This window comes from Paramisgurnus dabryanus, chromosome 16 (assembly GCF_030506205.2).
Source record: "Paramisgurnus dabryanus chromosome 16, PD_genome_1.1, whole genome shotgun sequence".
NCBI lineage: Eukaryota > Metazoa > Chordata > Actinopteri > Cypriniformes > Cobitidae > Paramisgurnus > Paramisgurnus dabryanus.
In genome coordinates this window covers 13,182,080-13,199,925 of record NC_133352.1, presented here as the reverse complement: position 1 = coordinate 13,199,925, position 17,846 = coordinate 13,182,080, and the positions used below count along the sequence as shown (strand labels likewise).

Here is a 17,846-nt window from a genome sequence, read left to right as displayed (position 1 = left end):
ATGCTAATCATGCTAGCATCATGCTAGCTTCATGCTAATCATACTAGCTTCATGCTAATCATGTTAACATCATGCTAGCTTCATGCTAATCATGCTAGCTTCATGCTAATCATGCTAGCTTCATGCTAATCATGTTAGCATCATGCTAATCATGCTAGCATCATGCTAGCTTCATGCTAATCATGCTAGCATCATGCTAATCATGCTAGCATCATACTAGCTTCATGCTAATCATGCTAGCATCATGCTAGCTTTATGCTAATCATGCTATCATCATGCTAGCCTCATGTTAAATTATGCTAGCTTCATGCTAGCTTCATGCTAAATCATGCTAGCTTCATGCTAAATCATGTTCGCTTCATGTTAAATCATGCTAGCTTTATCTTAAATCATGATAGCTTCATGCTAAGTTGTCAAACTCTACTCTCAGACTAGGCTTTCTCAAGCCAACATAAAGTTTGTTCCGACGAACTTTTCTATCTAGTTATATTTTGCTGTTAAAATTTAAGTTTCATCATTGGAGAGAAACTGAGGAAGAAGCAGAATGATGAATGAAAGCATGGTAACACTTTATAATAAGGTTCATTAGTTAACATTAGTTAACAACATTAGTTAACATGTTAGTTAACTAATAATGAACTGCACTTATACAGCATTTATTAATCTTTGTTAATGTTAATTTCAACAATTACTTATACTTTATTAACATTTTGTTAACGTACAATTACTAATACTTTATTAACATTTTGTTAACGTCAGTTAATGCACTGTCTGTGAACTAACATGAACCAACAATTAAAGCTTTATTTCTATTAGCTAACATTAACAAAGATTAATAAATACTGTAACTAATTATATTGCCCATGGTTTGTTCATGTTAGTTAGTACATTTTCTAATGTTAACGGCAGTGTTGTAATACTCGAGACTCGGTCTTGGACTCGGTCTCGAGACCTTATTTTAATGGTCTTGGTCTTGTCATACTCGTGAGCATTTTGACTCGGTCTCGACTCGTACTCGAATACATTTGGAATCTAACTTATTCTCGAGTCTGCACGAGTCCCTTTTAAAATATATATTACTGTTTCTTTAAACTGATGTAAGATTGACACGAACAGTGATTGGTGATTTTTTGCGCGCATCAGACTGGCAAGAGGTCAGTCGGTCAGACCTGAGGAGGTTTTTGCACTGCCACCCGTCCAGGGGCGATTCCAGGATTTTATAAATGGGGGGCACAGGGGGGACCAAGAACCAGTCAGGGGGGGCCAATCAGAAACTTCAAATGAAAATAAATACTGGTTTAGAAAATATTAAGCAAGGTTCCCAAAATCTTGTGCAATGCCACGTGCTCTAATATAGATGGTATTAATTTTTTGTATTTTGCATGAATTCGACAACACAGTTCTGTTCCAGAATAGTTCACTTTAAATAAATTGTCATAATTTACTCGTCCTAAAGTTATTTCAAACATGTATGAGTTTTTCTTCTGCTGAACACAAAATAAAATATTTTGAAGAATCTTAGTAGCCAGAAAGTTGATGAAGCCCATTAACTGCCATGTTATTTTGTTCCTACATATGAAGTCAATGGGATCCATCAACTGATTTTGGTTACCGACATTCTTAACTCTTTTCTTTTTTGTGTTCAGCAGAAGAAAGAAACTCATACAGGTTTGAAACAAGTTAAGGTATGATCATTTAAATTATGTGAACTATTCCTTTAAGTAGGTTATCTAAATTACACAGAGTTGCGTGTAGCTGGTATTAGTTAACGTTCTGACATATCAGGATTTTGGGAAAATATTAGCCCTACTTAAAAATTTGTTTTTCTACTCTGTCTGATCTGACTTTCATTGTTTATTGTATTTTAACACAACTGAATGCTATTTTTACATATTATCTGTTCTGTTGTCAGACATAAAGAAAGAGTTTAAAATAGCGACTAAACATGACCCAATAACACCTCGTGTTTAATCCAACCAGCTGTTACTTTATACTGCTAAAATCCTGATTTAAATGCGACATTGTCTGATACATTTTACATTGAAGAGCTGATACGAGGTGATTTCGTATTACCTGTGCGTCTCATGCAGGGTTGGTCTTCTCATCTGATTGTCTTTATGAGCGCTTTTAATTTTAAATTAAAATGGATTTTAGTTTAATTGTAGATCGCGTATAGCGCAGACAATTCAGCGCAAATTCAAAAATATCAGAGAATACTGTTACGCGTGCCCGCGCAAACCGCACCATAGGCAGGGAGAGAGCTCGTGCACAGAGAACTGGTGTGTGTCTGTGTGGGAAAACACTACTAACCTTTAAGTCATGCTATTCGATCAACAGTCTTCTCTGTCAGTAACATCTGTTGACTGTTAACCTTTACATGAAAAGAGAAGTACACGGAGGAACCCAGGTGGAAAACACGCCAACTTTTAACTCCTTCACTCAGTGTCATGTAAGAGAGGCACTGTCGAGGTTCCGCACGCAGAAGTGAGAAAGCGTGCATGCGAGAGAGAGAGAGAGGCGCTGCTGAGCGCTTGCAAAAGCGAACGAAGCTGTTTTAAATAGTAAAATAAAATGTAAATGGTAATCATGAAAAATCTATTTGATTTGTGTTGATTTGTGCCTGTGTTGAGTCTGTGGCAGGGCACCCGCTCCTTCTTCGCGTTCGCACGAGTCTCAAATCAAACAGTGATTGACAACTGGTCCAAAGGTGCGGTGGGGGTCTTGGTGTCTCTTTCCTCATGTTTTAAAAACGCGCAACTACTGTGCTCGCTTCGTCTTTGCATTCGCGGGAGTCTCAAATCAAAAAGTGATTGACAGCTCTCTGGTCCAATGGTGCGGTTAGCATTTTCAGGTTGACAGTAAATCTAGCTGGCCCAATGAGATTGGAGGGGGGGCACCAGGGGGGGCCAATCATATTCCAGGGGGGGCGGTGCCACCCCTCTAGACACGCCCCTGCACCCGTCCAGTGAGATTTAAAGGGCGTGTTGCAGGTTAACCACCACTGTCGATTAATGGGTACATAAATCACTCAAGATATGTGTATAATTTTTAAAATGTCTCAAAAATGGTCTTAAAGAACACTTTTTTTACGTTTTTGGTATTAACAGGTTTTTTTACGCAATTGTGCGATGACGTCACGCTGGGGAGAAGTGGAGAAAGCCTCAGCCAGAGCCATAGAGATAGATGAGACATTTATTGCTGTTTAATACTTGCGTATACAATTTGGAAATCATATATACATCGTAGGAAATATATAATGTGTTATACTGCAAAGATACCATGCTAAATATTATTTATGATATCTTTGGAGATAAATAAAACTTCGCAAATCTGCTGATTTGATCCATGTCCTGACCACCAGGCTAGAGATTTTTAAACATCCTTAATCCACACTTACTAGTCTATCAAATAATATCTCAAATATATTGTTTTGTGAAATAAAAGGATGCTTTGTTATATTGTTTATGTGATTATAACGAATCACACGATCATTCTATACGCAGCAGTCAGCAGCTGCAGCACACTCGGATCCGACCGCATACATACTGTAATAAACAGGCGTTCGGCGGCTTTTTACATCACGACAGACTATGCCATTTGAGGAGGAACCGCTCATTGATCACCGTATTTTTATAAATCCTGTACATGTTTGGACCTGCCGAACAGGTTGAGCACTTTCATATACTTTGTTGAGCAGAGAGGCTGCACTTTGACCAGCGGGCTGCGGGAACCGGCGCCCATCACGCCGCCAGACGGTGTTGTTAACTCGAAACGTATAACTATTATCAGATCGACCCACCGGGAAAGTCCCGACTCTCTCGATTGCCATTCCGCTACTGGCTGTAAGAAAGCGAGTGCGTTTGGGTCGCTGGTCCCCGCGAACAGATGTGACGTGCCTCACTCACCTTCCTGGATTAGAGACATGCTGCCAAAACCGTTTGTGCTGAAGATCGCATAAAGTTACACCCATTTCAGGCAGGATTATGGACCCCCTCAAGCCAGCATGCATAAGTATGTTAATTGTTTGTTTACTTTCTACACGAAGATATGCTAACGTTATGCTATCTGGCTGTCTGCCTATCTCTCTATACTAGCCTATCCATCTGTCTGTCTGTCTGTCTGTCTGTCTGTCTGTCTGTCTGTCTGTCTGTCTGTCTGTCTGTCTGTCTGTCTGTCTGTCTGTCTGTCTGTCTGTCTGTCTGTCTGTCTGTCTATAATCTGCGCTATCAGAACTGTACTTTACTCGTCTATATAGTCATTCTCAATGCTCTCAATGCGGCTTTGGTAAATTCTCTCCCCAGCGTGACGTCATACAGTGCGTTGTGGGGGAAAGGAGAATCATTGCAAACCGCTGTACTTTTTCATACTTTTTCGGGTTTTGTGATACCCAACAACATAAAATACAATGGATAACACTTTAAATGGTTATTACACACAAGCAAGTTGCACAAATTCGTAAAAAAAAGAACCTGCAACACACACTTTAAGCATTAGATAAGGCGCTGTTACCCAAAATTATTAGATGGTGGCGCTAAAGTTTTTAAGGTAAACTCCCCTTTCACTTGAGCAATAGCAGTACACTGCAGGATCTCTTAAACTTAAATAAAATTAAATTTTAAAGAAATTAGTCTTTTTACTTCATTCTGCTCAAAAACACTCAAGATGTGTTTAGTGCCAAGAGAGGTCACACTAAACACCGACGATGCCTAAAGAAGACATTTAGTCCTGAAAATGTTTAATTTTTTTTACATATTTCCTGTATTTTCTGTTTGTATCTTAATAAAATAGATTATGAAATAAATATGGATGGACATTAAAACATTAAAACTTCTAAAACAACAAGTCTGATGGTGGTGGCCTAAGACTTTTGCACAGTACTGTAGCTTATTAGCAATTCTTTAGTTAACTAAAATATTATTTTGTTTCATAAATAATAAATTTATTTTGTAAATGGGTATGCTGTGGTTTGTGTTACAGTGGACCTGTGTATATTGTAGGACCTAATTTTATACAGTGGATTTCAAAATCATTAAACTGAGGGTGACTTTGACATTTTTAACAAAACATGAATTGAGTGAGATCAGAAATGCCATAGCACAGACTACGACCTTAAGTCTTTTCTAAGACTCGGTCTTGACTCGGACTCGACCTTCTCTGGTCTCGGTCTCGACTCGGACTAAACCCTCTCTGGACTCGGTCTCAACTCGGACTCAAATGAGCTGGTCTCGAATACAACACTCGTTAACGGTAACACTTTAGTATGGGGAACGCTTATTGATTATAAATTATGACTTTTGCCTGAGTAAACTCCCAATTTACTAGTAATTAATAGCTAATAAGGTAGTTGATGTAGCTTTGGGTTAAGGGATGTACAATATGGTCATGCAGAACAAGGCCTTATTAATATGTCCTTTATAAACACTAATAAACAGCCAATATGTAAGCTAATAAGACACTAGTTAAGAGTGAGAATTGGTCCCTATACTAAAAGTGTTACCATGTTAACTAATGAACCTTATTATAAAGTGTTACCATGCTTTCATTCATCTTTCTGCTTCCTCAGTTTCTCTCCAATGATGAAACTTCAATTTTAACAGCAAAATATAATTAATGAAATCAATTCTTTATAATTAACTTTTAACTCAAAATTCACTTATTCTGCATAATCTTTAATAGAAATGTTACTTTCCAATTTTATTGTGTATTTGAATATTTAAGGCCAACACAAAACAAATATATTAATAATATAATATATGTTTAATATATTGTTTAATATATATATATATATATTTATATTTATGTATGAATTTACAGATTGAACCAAAGATCAGCAAACAGCTTGAAAAACTCTTCAGTAGATTAAATTTAACAAACAGACATCAAGATAAACTGAGAACAGAAGATTTTCTTAAAATCACAAAATCTTCACTTCAGTCTCAGGAGCCACAGAAAGAAACTGAACTTATAAACTCATTCCTACATAACCTGTTGAACATGAACTACAGAACAAGAGAAACTCACATAAAACACAGAGAAGATCAACAAACACCTGCAAACTACAACCCTGAAGTTGACTTTGATATTCATGTGATGGATGTTCAGATGGCTGTGTTTCATTGTGCTGATAGTTTCCTAAAGCAGCTGATGGTCACTAAACTCTCACAGTGTCAGTTTGCTCTTCCTCTGCTTGTTCCTCATCCATTCACACAACAGATTGAGTTTCCTCTCTGGGCATTCAGACAAATCAACAAGAGCTGGAAGATGAGAAATAATGATAATGAGATCATCAGTAAAGTCCAGCCTGTGTTCAAAGCAGAAACTCCAATGGTGTCGTTCTTCAGGTTTGGCTCCTTGTCTTCATCAAAGTCTCAGCTGATAAACAGTTTGATCAATGAGAAGCACAACACATTCTTCCACAGAAACTGCTCAGGAAGCAGCAGAACCAGACTACTGATGGATGGAGTGGTGGAGATCGCCTGGTATTGTCCATCTGGAAAAAACACAGATAAATTTACTGACTGTGTTGCCTTCTGTAATCTTCACGGTGATGCAGGAGACAATGAGAAACAATATGAGATTTTAACCAGTATGTCTTCAGTCAATGTCCTCTTCTTATCTGATTTTGGACAGAAGAACCAGTATAAGGGTTTGGTGAGGTCCCTCTTCAGATCTACTCAACCTCTTATCTGTCTGCTCACAGAAAATGACTGTAATAAAAGTAAACGGACAGATGGAAAATTCATCTTTGGTCTTTTGAACAAAAATCAATCTTATCTATCTAATGAAATAACAGAGACAATCAGATTGAGTCTGAAACAGCACAAGAAGACTTTTAAACTGGAAGATGTGACCAAACACACAGGAATTCAAGTAGATGAGAATAATGAAGAGTGTCAGAGAGGAAAAGAGGCGGTGCTTCAGATGATGAGATCACTGGATGTTAAAGATCCATCAAAAGTTAAAGAAACAAATCTGCCCTGTCAGGGGAAACTGTGGCATGACTGGTGTAAAAAAAACAAAGAGCTTCGTCATCTAGGAGGAGAAAATCTAGAAGAAGATAAAAGCACAAAACTGAAACTGATGAGAGAAATAAGAGAACAGCAAATGTCACAAGGATCAAGTGAATTTATGAGGATGTTTTTTGAAGCACTGCGATCACTGAAAAATTGTGAAAAAAAGTATTTTCTGACATGGATGATAAACCTGTTGGATGGCTTCAATTCTAAAATGCTTTGTGACACTCATAAGGAGTATGATCGGACATGGAAGGAATTCTTAGCTATGCAACAAAAGCCAGACAAACAAGACCAACTGAGGAATAAACAAACAGAGCTTGAGGAAATATCAGAACAAATCAATAAAACCTTTGGTTTGGAGCACATTGTTAGAGAGCTCGGTCAGATCTATGAATCATGGTCATCTGTAAAGAAAAACAATTTCTCTGATCTCCCGAGTCTTGCAGCAGAGATGATGATCTCTGGATTTCCACTGGAGTTGATGGATGGAGATGCTGCTCATGTTCCTCTCATCTGGATTAAGGCTGTTTTAGATCAACTCATCCAGAAACTGGGAGATCCGAGAGTTTTTGTGCTGTCAGTTTTAGGGATTCAGAGCTCTGGTAAATCCACTTTACTCAATGCCATGTTTGGTCTTCAGTTTTCTGTCAGTGCTGGTCGATGCACCAGAGGAGCTTTCATGCAGCTTATCAGAGTATCAGAGGAGTTGAAACAACAGCTGAAGTTTGATTTTATTCTGGTTATTGATACTGAGGGTCTTCGTGCACCAGAACTGGAAGGTGGAAGGTCATCAAGAAATCATGATAATGAATTGGCCACATTTGTTGTTGGTATTGGAAATCTGACATTGATCAACATCTTTGGAGAAAACCCATCTGAGATGCAGGAAATTCTCCAGATTGTTGTCCAGGCCTTCATGAGGATGAAGAATGTGAGACTGAATCCCAGCTGTATGTTTGTACATCAGAACGTTTCAGACGTCACAGCTGGAGATAAAAACATGGAGGGAAGAAGACGACTGCAGGAGACACTGGATGAGATGACAAAACTTGCTGCTAAAGAAGAAGTCAGTGATGCAGGATACTTCAGTGATGTCATTGCATTTGATGTTCAGAAAGATGTGAAATATTTTACTCAGCTGTGGGAGGGAAGCCCACCAATGGCGCCACCAAACCCAAACTACTGTGAGAATGTTCTGGATCTGAAAGAATCTATTTTAACAAATGCTTCAGAATCAAATGGCATAATGCTGTCACACCTAAGGGGACGTATTGAGGATCTCTGGGAGGCTTTGCTGAATGAACAGTTTGTGTTCAGCTTCAAAAATTCAATGGAAATCGCAACTTACAGGAGAATAGAGACAAAATACAGCAAGTGGAGCTGGAGCCTTCGAAGTGCAATGATGGAAATTGAAAACAAACTACACAACAGAATAGAAAATGAAGCAGTTTGTGAAGTTGAGGAAACCGATCTACAAAGAGAACTTCATGAAAAAAGTGAAAAAGTGAAAAAGTCAATGTCTGAATTCTTTGAGAAAGACAGAGATGCAGGAATACTGAATCAGTGGAAAGCTTCATTTGAAATAAAAATCAAAGAGCTTCAGGAAAACATTGTGAGGGAGACAAAGAAGAAATTAAATCAGGTTCTTCAGCAGCGAGAGATGATGAAAAAGATTGATGCTCAGAGGACACAACATGAAAACAGTCTGTTTCAAAAGAGCAAAAAACTTGGCTTGAAACTTAAAAACAAAGCAAATGATGAAAATATCATGAAAAAAGAGTTTCATTCCTTTTGGACAGAGCAGATGGAAAAAATCATCACAAACACTCCTCCAGTTCAAAACATTGACATATTAAAGGATGTGACAGATCTCCTCAGAAACACCTATGAAAGTCTCCCTGTAGACTATAAGAAAATAAGCAGTGAGTACATTAATATGCTCTCTCTGCAAAGCTATTCAGATTATGTACAGGTAAAGAGATCCAGTGGAGCTATGGGACCTTTAAAACAATTCTACAAAGGAGCTAAAAAGAAACGTAGCTTTGTTTTATCTCCAGACGATGAAGTTCATGTAAGAACTTTAATCAATGAAATGGCTGATCACACAGATAAAATGATTCAGTCATATAACATTGCAAAGATAGGCTACAACATCAGCTGCATTCAACAACTCATAGATTACATAAAGACAAAAATATCAAATTATGAAGAAGAGTCAAATGTGAAATATGTGTTCAAGAGAGAATTCTTCAGGGATTTGGTTGTTTGTATTTGTCAGAGAACAAACAAGACATTCACTGATCAACACAAAATATTCAGAGGAGGAAATGATCCTGTTCGGTATTTTAACCTGAAAAGATTAGAGTACTACAGGATTTTTCAGAAATACTGTCAAGGAGCAACATCAGCTGCCATTACTGCTGAATTTATCTGTAATAAACTTAAAGAGACCATTGAGCAGAATGTCTACAAGAAAACTGCCAGAGATTTAGCAGATGAAATAAAGACAAACTGTGAATCACTGAATAAAAACAGATCAAATCTGGAGAAACACATCCTGAAGAGGCTTGCAAATAAAGAGGATTTTAAAGCATACATGAAGTACATCCAGAATCCAAAAGATCACTTTAAAAGTTTCATCAGAGATGAAGTCAGTCAGTACATCACTGAAAGATTTCATGATAGTGTTCAACCTAAGATGGAGAAGAACATTACACAGCTGCAGAAGAAGATCAGAAATGCAGCTCAAAAATCCACCAAACACATTAAAGAGATCAATGGAGATCTTCATTCATGGTTGACTCATTTCACTCATCTGCTGTCTGATGTTCTGGTTTTCTCTGTAAGTGACCTCACTGGAGTGAATTTTACTGATGTTGATATCACTGTCCTAGAAGATGTAGTAAAAGAGATTCCTTCTGTAATATTTGACACTCGCATTAAATTCACCACAGAAACATTTCCAGTGAAGCTGAACACCACAGACAGACCAGATGAGATTCTGATTGATCATTTCTATCAGTGCTGTTGGGTTCGGTGTCCTTTCTGTGCTGCCATCTGCACCAACACCATAGAAGACCATGATGAAGATCACAGTGTCCCATTTCATCGTAGTAATGGACTGTATGGGTATCATTACAGAGGAACAAGAAACCTAGCTATCAACATCTGCACATCAGCAGTAGCCAGTGATCGATCATTTTATCCAGACCCAGACTCAGATGTTTTGTGCCTTTGGAAGGAATACAGAAAAGGAGGTCCTAAATATGCTAAGTGGAGCATCACCCCTGATCTCTCTGAGCTGCCCTACTGGAAATGGTTTGTGTGCAAATTTCAGAAGAATCTGGAGGAGTACTACAAGAAAACCTATGAGAGGAATGGAAAGATTCCAGATGAATGGAGAAAATACTCAAAAGAGGAAGCCATTGAGAGTTTGGATAAATACATTTCATGAAACACACAAAGACTTTAGGATATTGGTACACAATACAGTTTGAAATTAGTTTAATGTGAAATTGTCAGGGCTGAAGAAAGCAGGCAAATGGATCGCAGTGCGGATAACAGATAATTTATTGAAATAATAATGAATGTAAATAGACAATAGCACGTCTGGGCGCAAAGGCCACTCCGAGACAGACGGCTGGGGCGAGGAGCACACACAGACACTGGGGCGACGAACCACACACGTTCGGGCTCCAGCCAGACAAACGAACGGTGGGAGAGATTATGTTACAACAATAAATATATAACCACAACGACACAACAGGGAAATCCGTAGACAGTCCGGCAAACCGGCACCCGTGGCAGACGAGGAGGAAAGATCCTGCGACGGGCAGAGAGAGAGAGACAGAGTGTTAGTGGTGCTGACGGGAGAGGCTGGACAGCTCCAGTGGTGAAGGACCCTCCTGCTGGACAGCGGCAATGCCGCAGAGAGCGTCCGCTGCTGCAGATAATAATAGCAGTCCTAAATAGCAGGCAGATAGAGCAGCAGTCCGAACAAATCGACAGATGACAAAAGTCCAGGAAGCCGTCAGAAAACACAGAGTCTCAGAGTAAATCCTGGGCAGCAAAAGCACAGATTAGCGTGGCCAAATAAACAAAACGATAAACTGGGCAAAACTGACAAACGAATGACAAGACAAGACTTCAAACTAGCAGAGCTAGTAACTAGTGAGTACATGGACAAGTACAGACGAGTACATCGACAAACGGACTTGCCAAGACACACTAGACACACAGGGATTAAATACACAGATCAGCCGAGAGGATAACAAGCAACAGGTGAGGAAGACGAGAGGAGGCAATCACACTGAACAGGAACACCTGTGAGGGAAGCACACGTGAACCTGTAAAACACATACAAACACAAGACAACCACAGTACCAACAAGACAAAACCATAAATATATTTATATATATAAACATATATAAATATATATAAATATATATATGCATGAAAACAGAACACTAGACTAAACCAGACATAAAAACAAAGACTGGAAAATGCAAGGGAGCGGGGAAAAATAACACACAATGACAAGAGAATACAAGGGAGCGGGGAAAAGTCACAAGACACGGGAAAAACGTGGTCTGGTATGACAATACCAAAACCATGTTCTCCCACACAAAACATTGTACTGTCAGGACCCTGCCATACACAACTAGATATAATTACCAAACCAGATTATGGCAGAGTCCTCACAGAAATGTTCCAAATTAAATATAGCCACAAAACACTTATTGGAATCAGGTAAATGTAATGTCACTGATCTATACTTTTAGACAAGAGATGTTAGATGAGTATTTCAGAGTATATGTTAATATAATACTTACTATGTAAAGAAATGCAAGTCATGTTAAAGTACCATATCTTCAACACAGTAATGAATAAATCTAAAGGTAAAAAATATATGCAGAATGTTATATATAATATATTCAAATTAAAGAGCAGTGATTAAATATTTTAAAGTGTTGTGTTGTATTTTGTTGCAGGAATAAAATAAGGAAAGGATAAACTCAAATATTTTGGGTTGTTTTAACCCATAATTGGGTCAAATACAGTATGGTTGTTTTACCCTATCCAAAATTCTGGGTTGTTTCAACCTATACTTGGCTAACAACAACCCAGCATAGTGTTATTTATAACCCAACAGTTGGGTTTGTCCGTATTTGAACCACTTGTGAGTTTAAAGAAGTGGCGGCCTGGGCCAGTTGTTTTTTCGAGGGCACTCGATGCGAAGTTTGTCACAACATAGCTGTCATGTGTGTGGTTGGTAATTTCAAAATATGTGTTCTGCTCGTCAAAAGATCCTATATGCATCACGTGTCTTGTGAAAATAAGTGCCTGCTGCAGATGCGTCTAAAGGGTTTGTGATAAAATCTGAGTTTACTTTTAAGGGAGTGTCTTGCGTGTATTTTGTGAACATGAGCTTCTCTTTTATCATAAACGGTTTTGACGCGTGTGCATCAGGCACTATTTTGACAAAACACATGATGCACATAGGATCACTCGACATACAGAACACATATTTTGAAAACACAAGTTCAAGTTCCTTTATTATATACCCTTAGGTAAATTAGGTTTCAGTGGCAAGTTCACAGTTCCTCACACATATAATAGACCAGTCGCGTAGCTACAGGGGGGCATGGGCCCACCCACCTGCCAGCAAGGCCTATCCAGTAAGGCCTATTAGTTGCCTTACAAGGTACTAACCCTAACCTTATGAGTAAATTATGTTGCAATTATCACTATACTTGACCTATAAAAATAAATTGTATCTTTTTTTTTTTTTTACTCTTGTTTCAGAGTCCTGCAACGGGCGGATACCCACATAATAGTGTCTAAAACGGGTGGATTGTGACATTCCTAAAATTCACGGGCGGGATGCGGGCGGATAATTAACTTCGTGCGGGCGGGTAGTAGCGCGAAAGAAAATATGTGCAAAATTTGTATGTCAAGGGTTGTGCACAACAAAACATTTACACGCAGCTGAGCGCTTTTTAGCTGTGATACTTGAGCTGTGAGCCGGTTGGTTGTTGTGATACTTGTCCCGGCCCTTCTCCACTGTGATTGGATGGCAGTGTGAGAACTGACATTGATGAGCAGAGCTTTTCACCCAAAGTTTAATCTCTTTCAACTTTCAAGTGCACTTTAGCCTGTTTCATTAGCCCATTTATGACGCTGTTGTGATGTTGAGAGAGGTACGAGATAAAAAATAAAGCACTTTAATTGGGATTTTAGCATGTGTGATTTATGCGTGTGCGGGTACGGGTCAGTTAACGGGCCAAATATTAAGGGGTGTGGGCGGGTGCGGATTTAATTTTGATATTATCACGGGTGACGGGTCAGATCTGGTGCTGAACTTTGCGGATACAGGCAGGAGTGGGTCTCCAAAAATTGACCCGTGCAGGACTCTGTCTTGTTTGCTATTATGATAAGGAATAAGTTAATTTTGTAAATAGTAGTGCAATAAATAGTGCATTTTGAGCAGCCTATTGCCGCCTCGCCCCTAAATTTTGCTATTTTGGGGCAACTAAAAAAGACTACGCCACTGACCAACTAAAACCTGGTCTAAAGTCTTACAGTCAATAGCGCAATATTTTTTTGCGCGTTAGCAATAACTAAGTTATTGCTTAGTTTAAATTGTTCTGCAAGCCTACTGAGTAAAACATTTGGTTGAATTGTATTGAAGGCAGAAGAGAAATCATCAAATAACACTCTTGCATGAGTCCCGTTCCCCTCCAAATGTTTCATAAGAAAATGTATCGCATTTGAATGACAGCAGAGAGACTCGCCCACCGTCTCACAGACCACCCCCTCACAGTATTCAGGACAGAAGGGGTCGAAAGTGGACAAAAGAGAAGGATTTAAATACCAGGTGTAAACGTAATGTGTCTCTCTCGTCCACTTGTGATCCGATCAATGAAAACACATCTTAATACCAAGTGTAAACAGCCCCATAGATACATTTAAGAAATCATGTTTTATTATTTATTCAATATTTTAGCTAAATGTTATAAACATGATGATGAAATTATCTGAAAGGCAATAATAAAAAATACAATCTTGCTATTAAAACATATCCTCATATTAAGCAGAGACAGACACTACTTAAGTGTTTTTACTTTCTACATAAAAGTACATTTTTAAGTAATCTTATTTTATAAGTGTTTTTCTTTGGAAAACATACATCCCATATTATCATAATTTTTTACTCCACTACATTTAATAATTTCAAGATTTTGGTTTATATTTAATAAATAAACACATTAAACATCTAGTTTTTTTTACTTTTACTTAAGTAAAAAGTACTTTCACACTGTAAAAAAAATCCGTAGAAATTGCAGCTGGGTTGCCGGTAATTTACCGTAGATTTAAATTTATGTTATTTACTGGCAACATTTTGTTCAAAGTTAAATGAACATTTAACATTAACAAGTCTTTGTCTTTACAGAGTAAAACAAAAAAAAACAGCATCAACCAAATCATTCTGGGAAACAAAATCTGAAGCAAAACCCAGAAAAGAGTTGATGATGATTTCTGGTTCCCAGAATGCTTTGCATGAGGCTGTTATTGTATAGTTTTATTCTGTAAAGATAAAGACTTGTTAATATTTAAAATTTATTTAACTTTGAACAACTCTTGCCAGTAAATAACATAAATTTAAATTTACGGTAAATTACCGGCAACCCAGCTGCAATTACATTGTAATTTCTACGGATTTTTTTTTACAGTGCAATTTTTATGTAATTAGGTATTAAATCAATTTTAATATGCAATATAAAATAAATACACAGTATGATTCTATGCTTTAGAATGTATACATTTTTTTAGTAAAGTAATTTTTTCCCCAAGACAAACAAAATCATTTATAAGAGTATTAATCCAATAAATGACTGGTCCCACTGTATAGGTGTCTTTAACTACTGTGTACCTCTGTGCATATAAAATGATTTAATAGACGCTTATTGTCGACAGAACTTAACTTCCGGTCTATGTTTGTTTATTCTGGCAAGTGGCTACAAAACTTCTGTAGAAAACTAAATTCAACTTATTATTTTTCAACTGTGAGCATATCGTCTATAATCAAAATATTTTCTTTGTGTTCAACAAAACATAGAAACTCATACATGCAATGAACAGGTAATTTTTTTCCTGAAGTGACAATTGATGACATGCAGCTGACAAATGCAACCTTTGGAGGACGAATATGCAGTTTTGCTCTGTTTACTGTCCCTGTGTAGGCTACTAATGTCTTGATGAGCACAACCCAGAATGCAACACGCAATTATATGGTTTCCTAGATTCTATCACTGCGTTTAGATTGTCTGAATTCAGGCAACACATTATCATCTCACGCCACTTGACCATGCGTCAATATGTTATGCGGAGGGTATACCTTTCGCGTCATTTTTTGACGAACTGGGGACTTCAATACTATTACGTCCGTTGCATTCTCTTTCCTATTTTCTTACCATTTTCGCGTCGGTTTAGGGTTAGATTACGCAAAATTAAACAGTGTACGCGAAATTAAACAGTTGTCACCTGGCGTTGGGGTTAGAGTTAGGTACGACAGTTGTCACCTGGCGTTGGGGTTAGAGTTAGGTTTGGGTAGGGATGTCATTATGTAAATCTAACCCTAAACCGACGCGAAAATGGTAAGAAAATAGGAAAGAGAATTCAACGGACGTAATAGTATTGAAGTCCCCAGTTCGTCAAAAAATGACGCGAAAGGTATACCCTCCGCGTAACATATTGACGCATGGTCAAGTGGCGTCAAATATTGACGCCATGGGGTGAGAATGGGAAAAAACTATGAAAGACAATTTAAATTATGCACGAAACTGAATATTTTAAAATGCATGTAAACTCTTACCACAGTGTTAAACTTTGAATAGCATAAATGTAAAAAAGTCAAATTTCTCTTCTGAATGACAACAAACATGATTTCAAGTGCCAAACCAACACAATACCAGAATTACTTTTGCATACAAAAATAAAAAATGACCAAAACAGTACAAATTTGGGTCATTCCTACTATTCTGTGCCATTTGTGTCCCCAAGACATATTACTGTATATTTTATTTAAAAATGCAATCATACAATTTTTTTAAAGCTTGTCTCCCCACACCATAGATCAGATTAGCATTTTCCATAGAATTAAATGAAATTTAAAATAATTAACTATTATTCAGGGCAAGTAGGTTGAAATGCCATGTCCCCAGTCATGCTTAATTTTAGTTACAAACACTAATTAAATAAAATAAATCATAAAAATGGTCATTGCTGTTGAAAAGCCATATTTATAATATTCCTCACCAAATGTTGAATGCATTTAATTATTAAAACATTTAAATAAAGTTGTGTTTCTAAGATAAATGTTCCCCCTTACTCTTATGGAAATCCCCCTGAACAAACCTCCTGGTTGCTCCTCTAGTCACATGACTCTCAGGAAAAAGCTTACAATTTTAAAGGGAAATCATCTACAAGAAGCAAGGTATGCATCACTCTTTTATAAACTTTTTATTTAATAATTTAGAATAGTTCACAGGTAAAGCACAATGCCCCCCTCCCATTATGTGTCATTATAGAGGAAACAATATTTTTTGTAATTTTGAGAAAATATTGTTAAAAAATATTCCTCTATGGTCAATATTTGTAAACTGTTGTTTACCACGTGAGTAGTAATGGCCAAGTTTAGCATAAAGTGTCACTCCTGTTACCTGGACATTATGGAAATTAATTGCATTTAAGTACCATTTTAAACTAAATGAAATGCATCAAAAAATGTATTTGCTGTAAAACATAATGACTTTCTTTTAGATAATTCCTGTTAACGAATACTTTAAAAAAATACATTTGCAGGGTAAACTGAGGAACATTTTATCCCTTAGAAAATGTAAATATTAAAGTAACTCTTGTTTAACAATTTTTATTGATTTTCTATTAAACCATGTAACATTTTTTACAATACATATTGGACCAAATAAAGTAACTATTTATTCTAAGCATGAGAATGTCCTGTAACAGAGGGGACATTTGGCCTATGTCACATGAAAAATCTGGTTACAATTTTTAAATCATATAATATCCTGAGCTGGACCAATATATTTTTCAGTTTAATAAACCCTCTTTCAGCTGAAATTATAAAATCATGCAAATAAAAAATATATAAATATATGGAAAGTTACTACCCTGAAATAGCACAGAATAGTAGAAATGACCCATTTCTGAAAATTAGCATGAATTGCAATTCTAAAGAAAAGCTAAATAAATTACTTAATATATACTTGTACGGTTACCTCAGTGTTTCTGACGTATGAATTAATAGAACTTTATCTGAAAGTGACATTGATCCCTAGGAAAATCTTTGTGTATTCTTGGATGTACAATGTATCATACATTGAGGTAAAATTCTGCCATCTGGTGACCAAAAAATAAAACAACATGCCAGTAGATGGATTCAGTGGCTTTTGCAGATCCCTGTTCTAGTTTTGCCAACCAAAATATAAATATTGTATTAAATTGAAAAACAATAATTATTTCTAAATCAAATTATCAGTATGGATTGTCAGAATATCCATGCATATGTTACTTGCATGACGCTTTTTGACCACCATCAGTCTAAGAGCGAAAAAAATAAACATTTTAATGTTAATTTTATTTTCTATTTATTTTCACTGGGTTTTAAAACAAGACTGACTCGAGAAAACCATAAAATAATCTATCCCCCCACTGTCGTCTTCCAGCAGCAGACGGACCTCCAGATCACTGCATTCACTGCGGTAGAATAATACAGTGTCCAGCGGGGGGCGCTGCTCTGTTTCTCGG

At 37.2% G+C, this 17,846-nt stretch overlaps 1 protein-coding gene across 1 annotated transcript in view; it reads left to right on the top strand.

Annotated features, from left to right (window-relative positions):
• LOC135748319 (interferon-induced very large GTPase 1-like) overlaps nt 1–12,006 on the top strand; it is a 63,177-nt gene extending 51,171 nt beyond the window's left edge. The window contains exon 4 of the mRNA XM_065266512.2: nt 5,815–12,006. Within this exon, the coding sequence (XP_065122584.1) occupies nt 5,815–10,470 (4,656 nt within the window). The 3' untranslated portion in view covers nt 10,471–12,006. The remainder of the gene's footprint in view (nt 1–5,814) is intronic.
• Nucleotides 12,007–17,846: the final 5,840 nt, after the last annotated feature.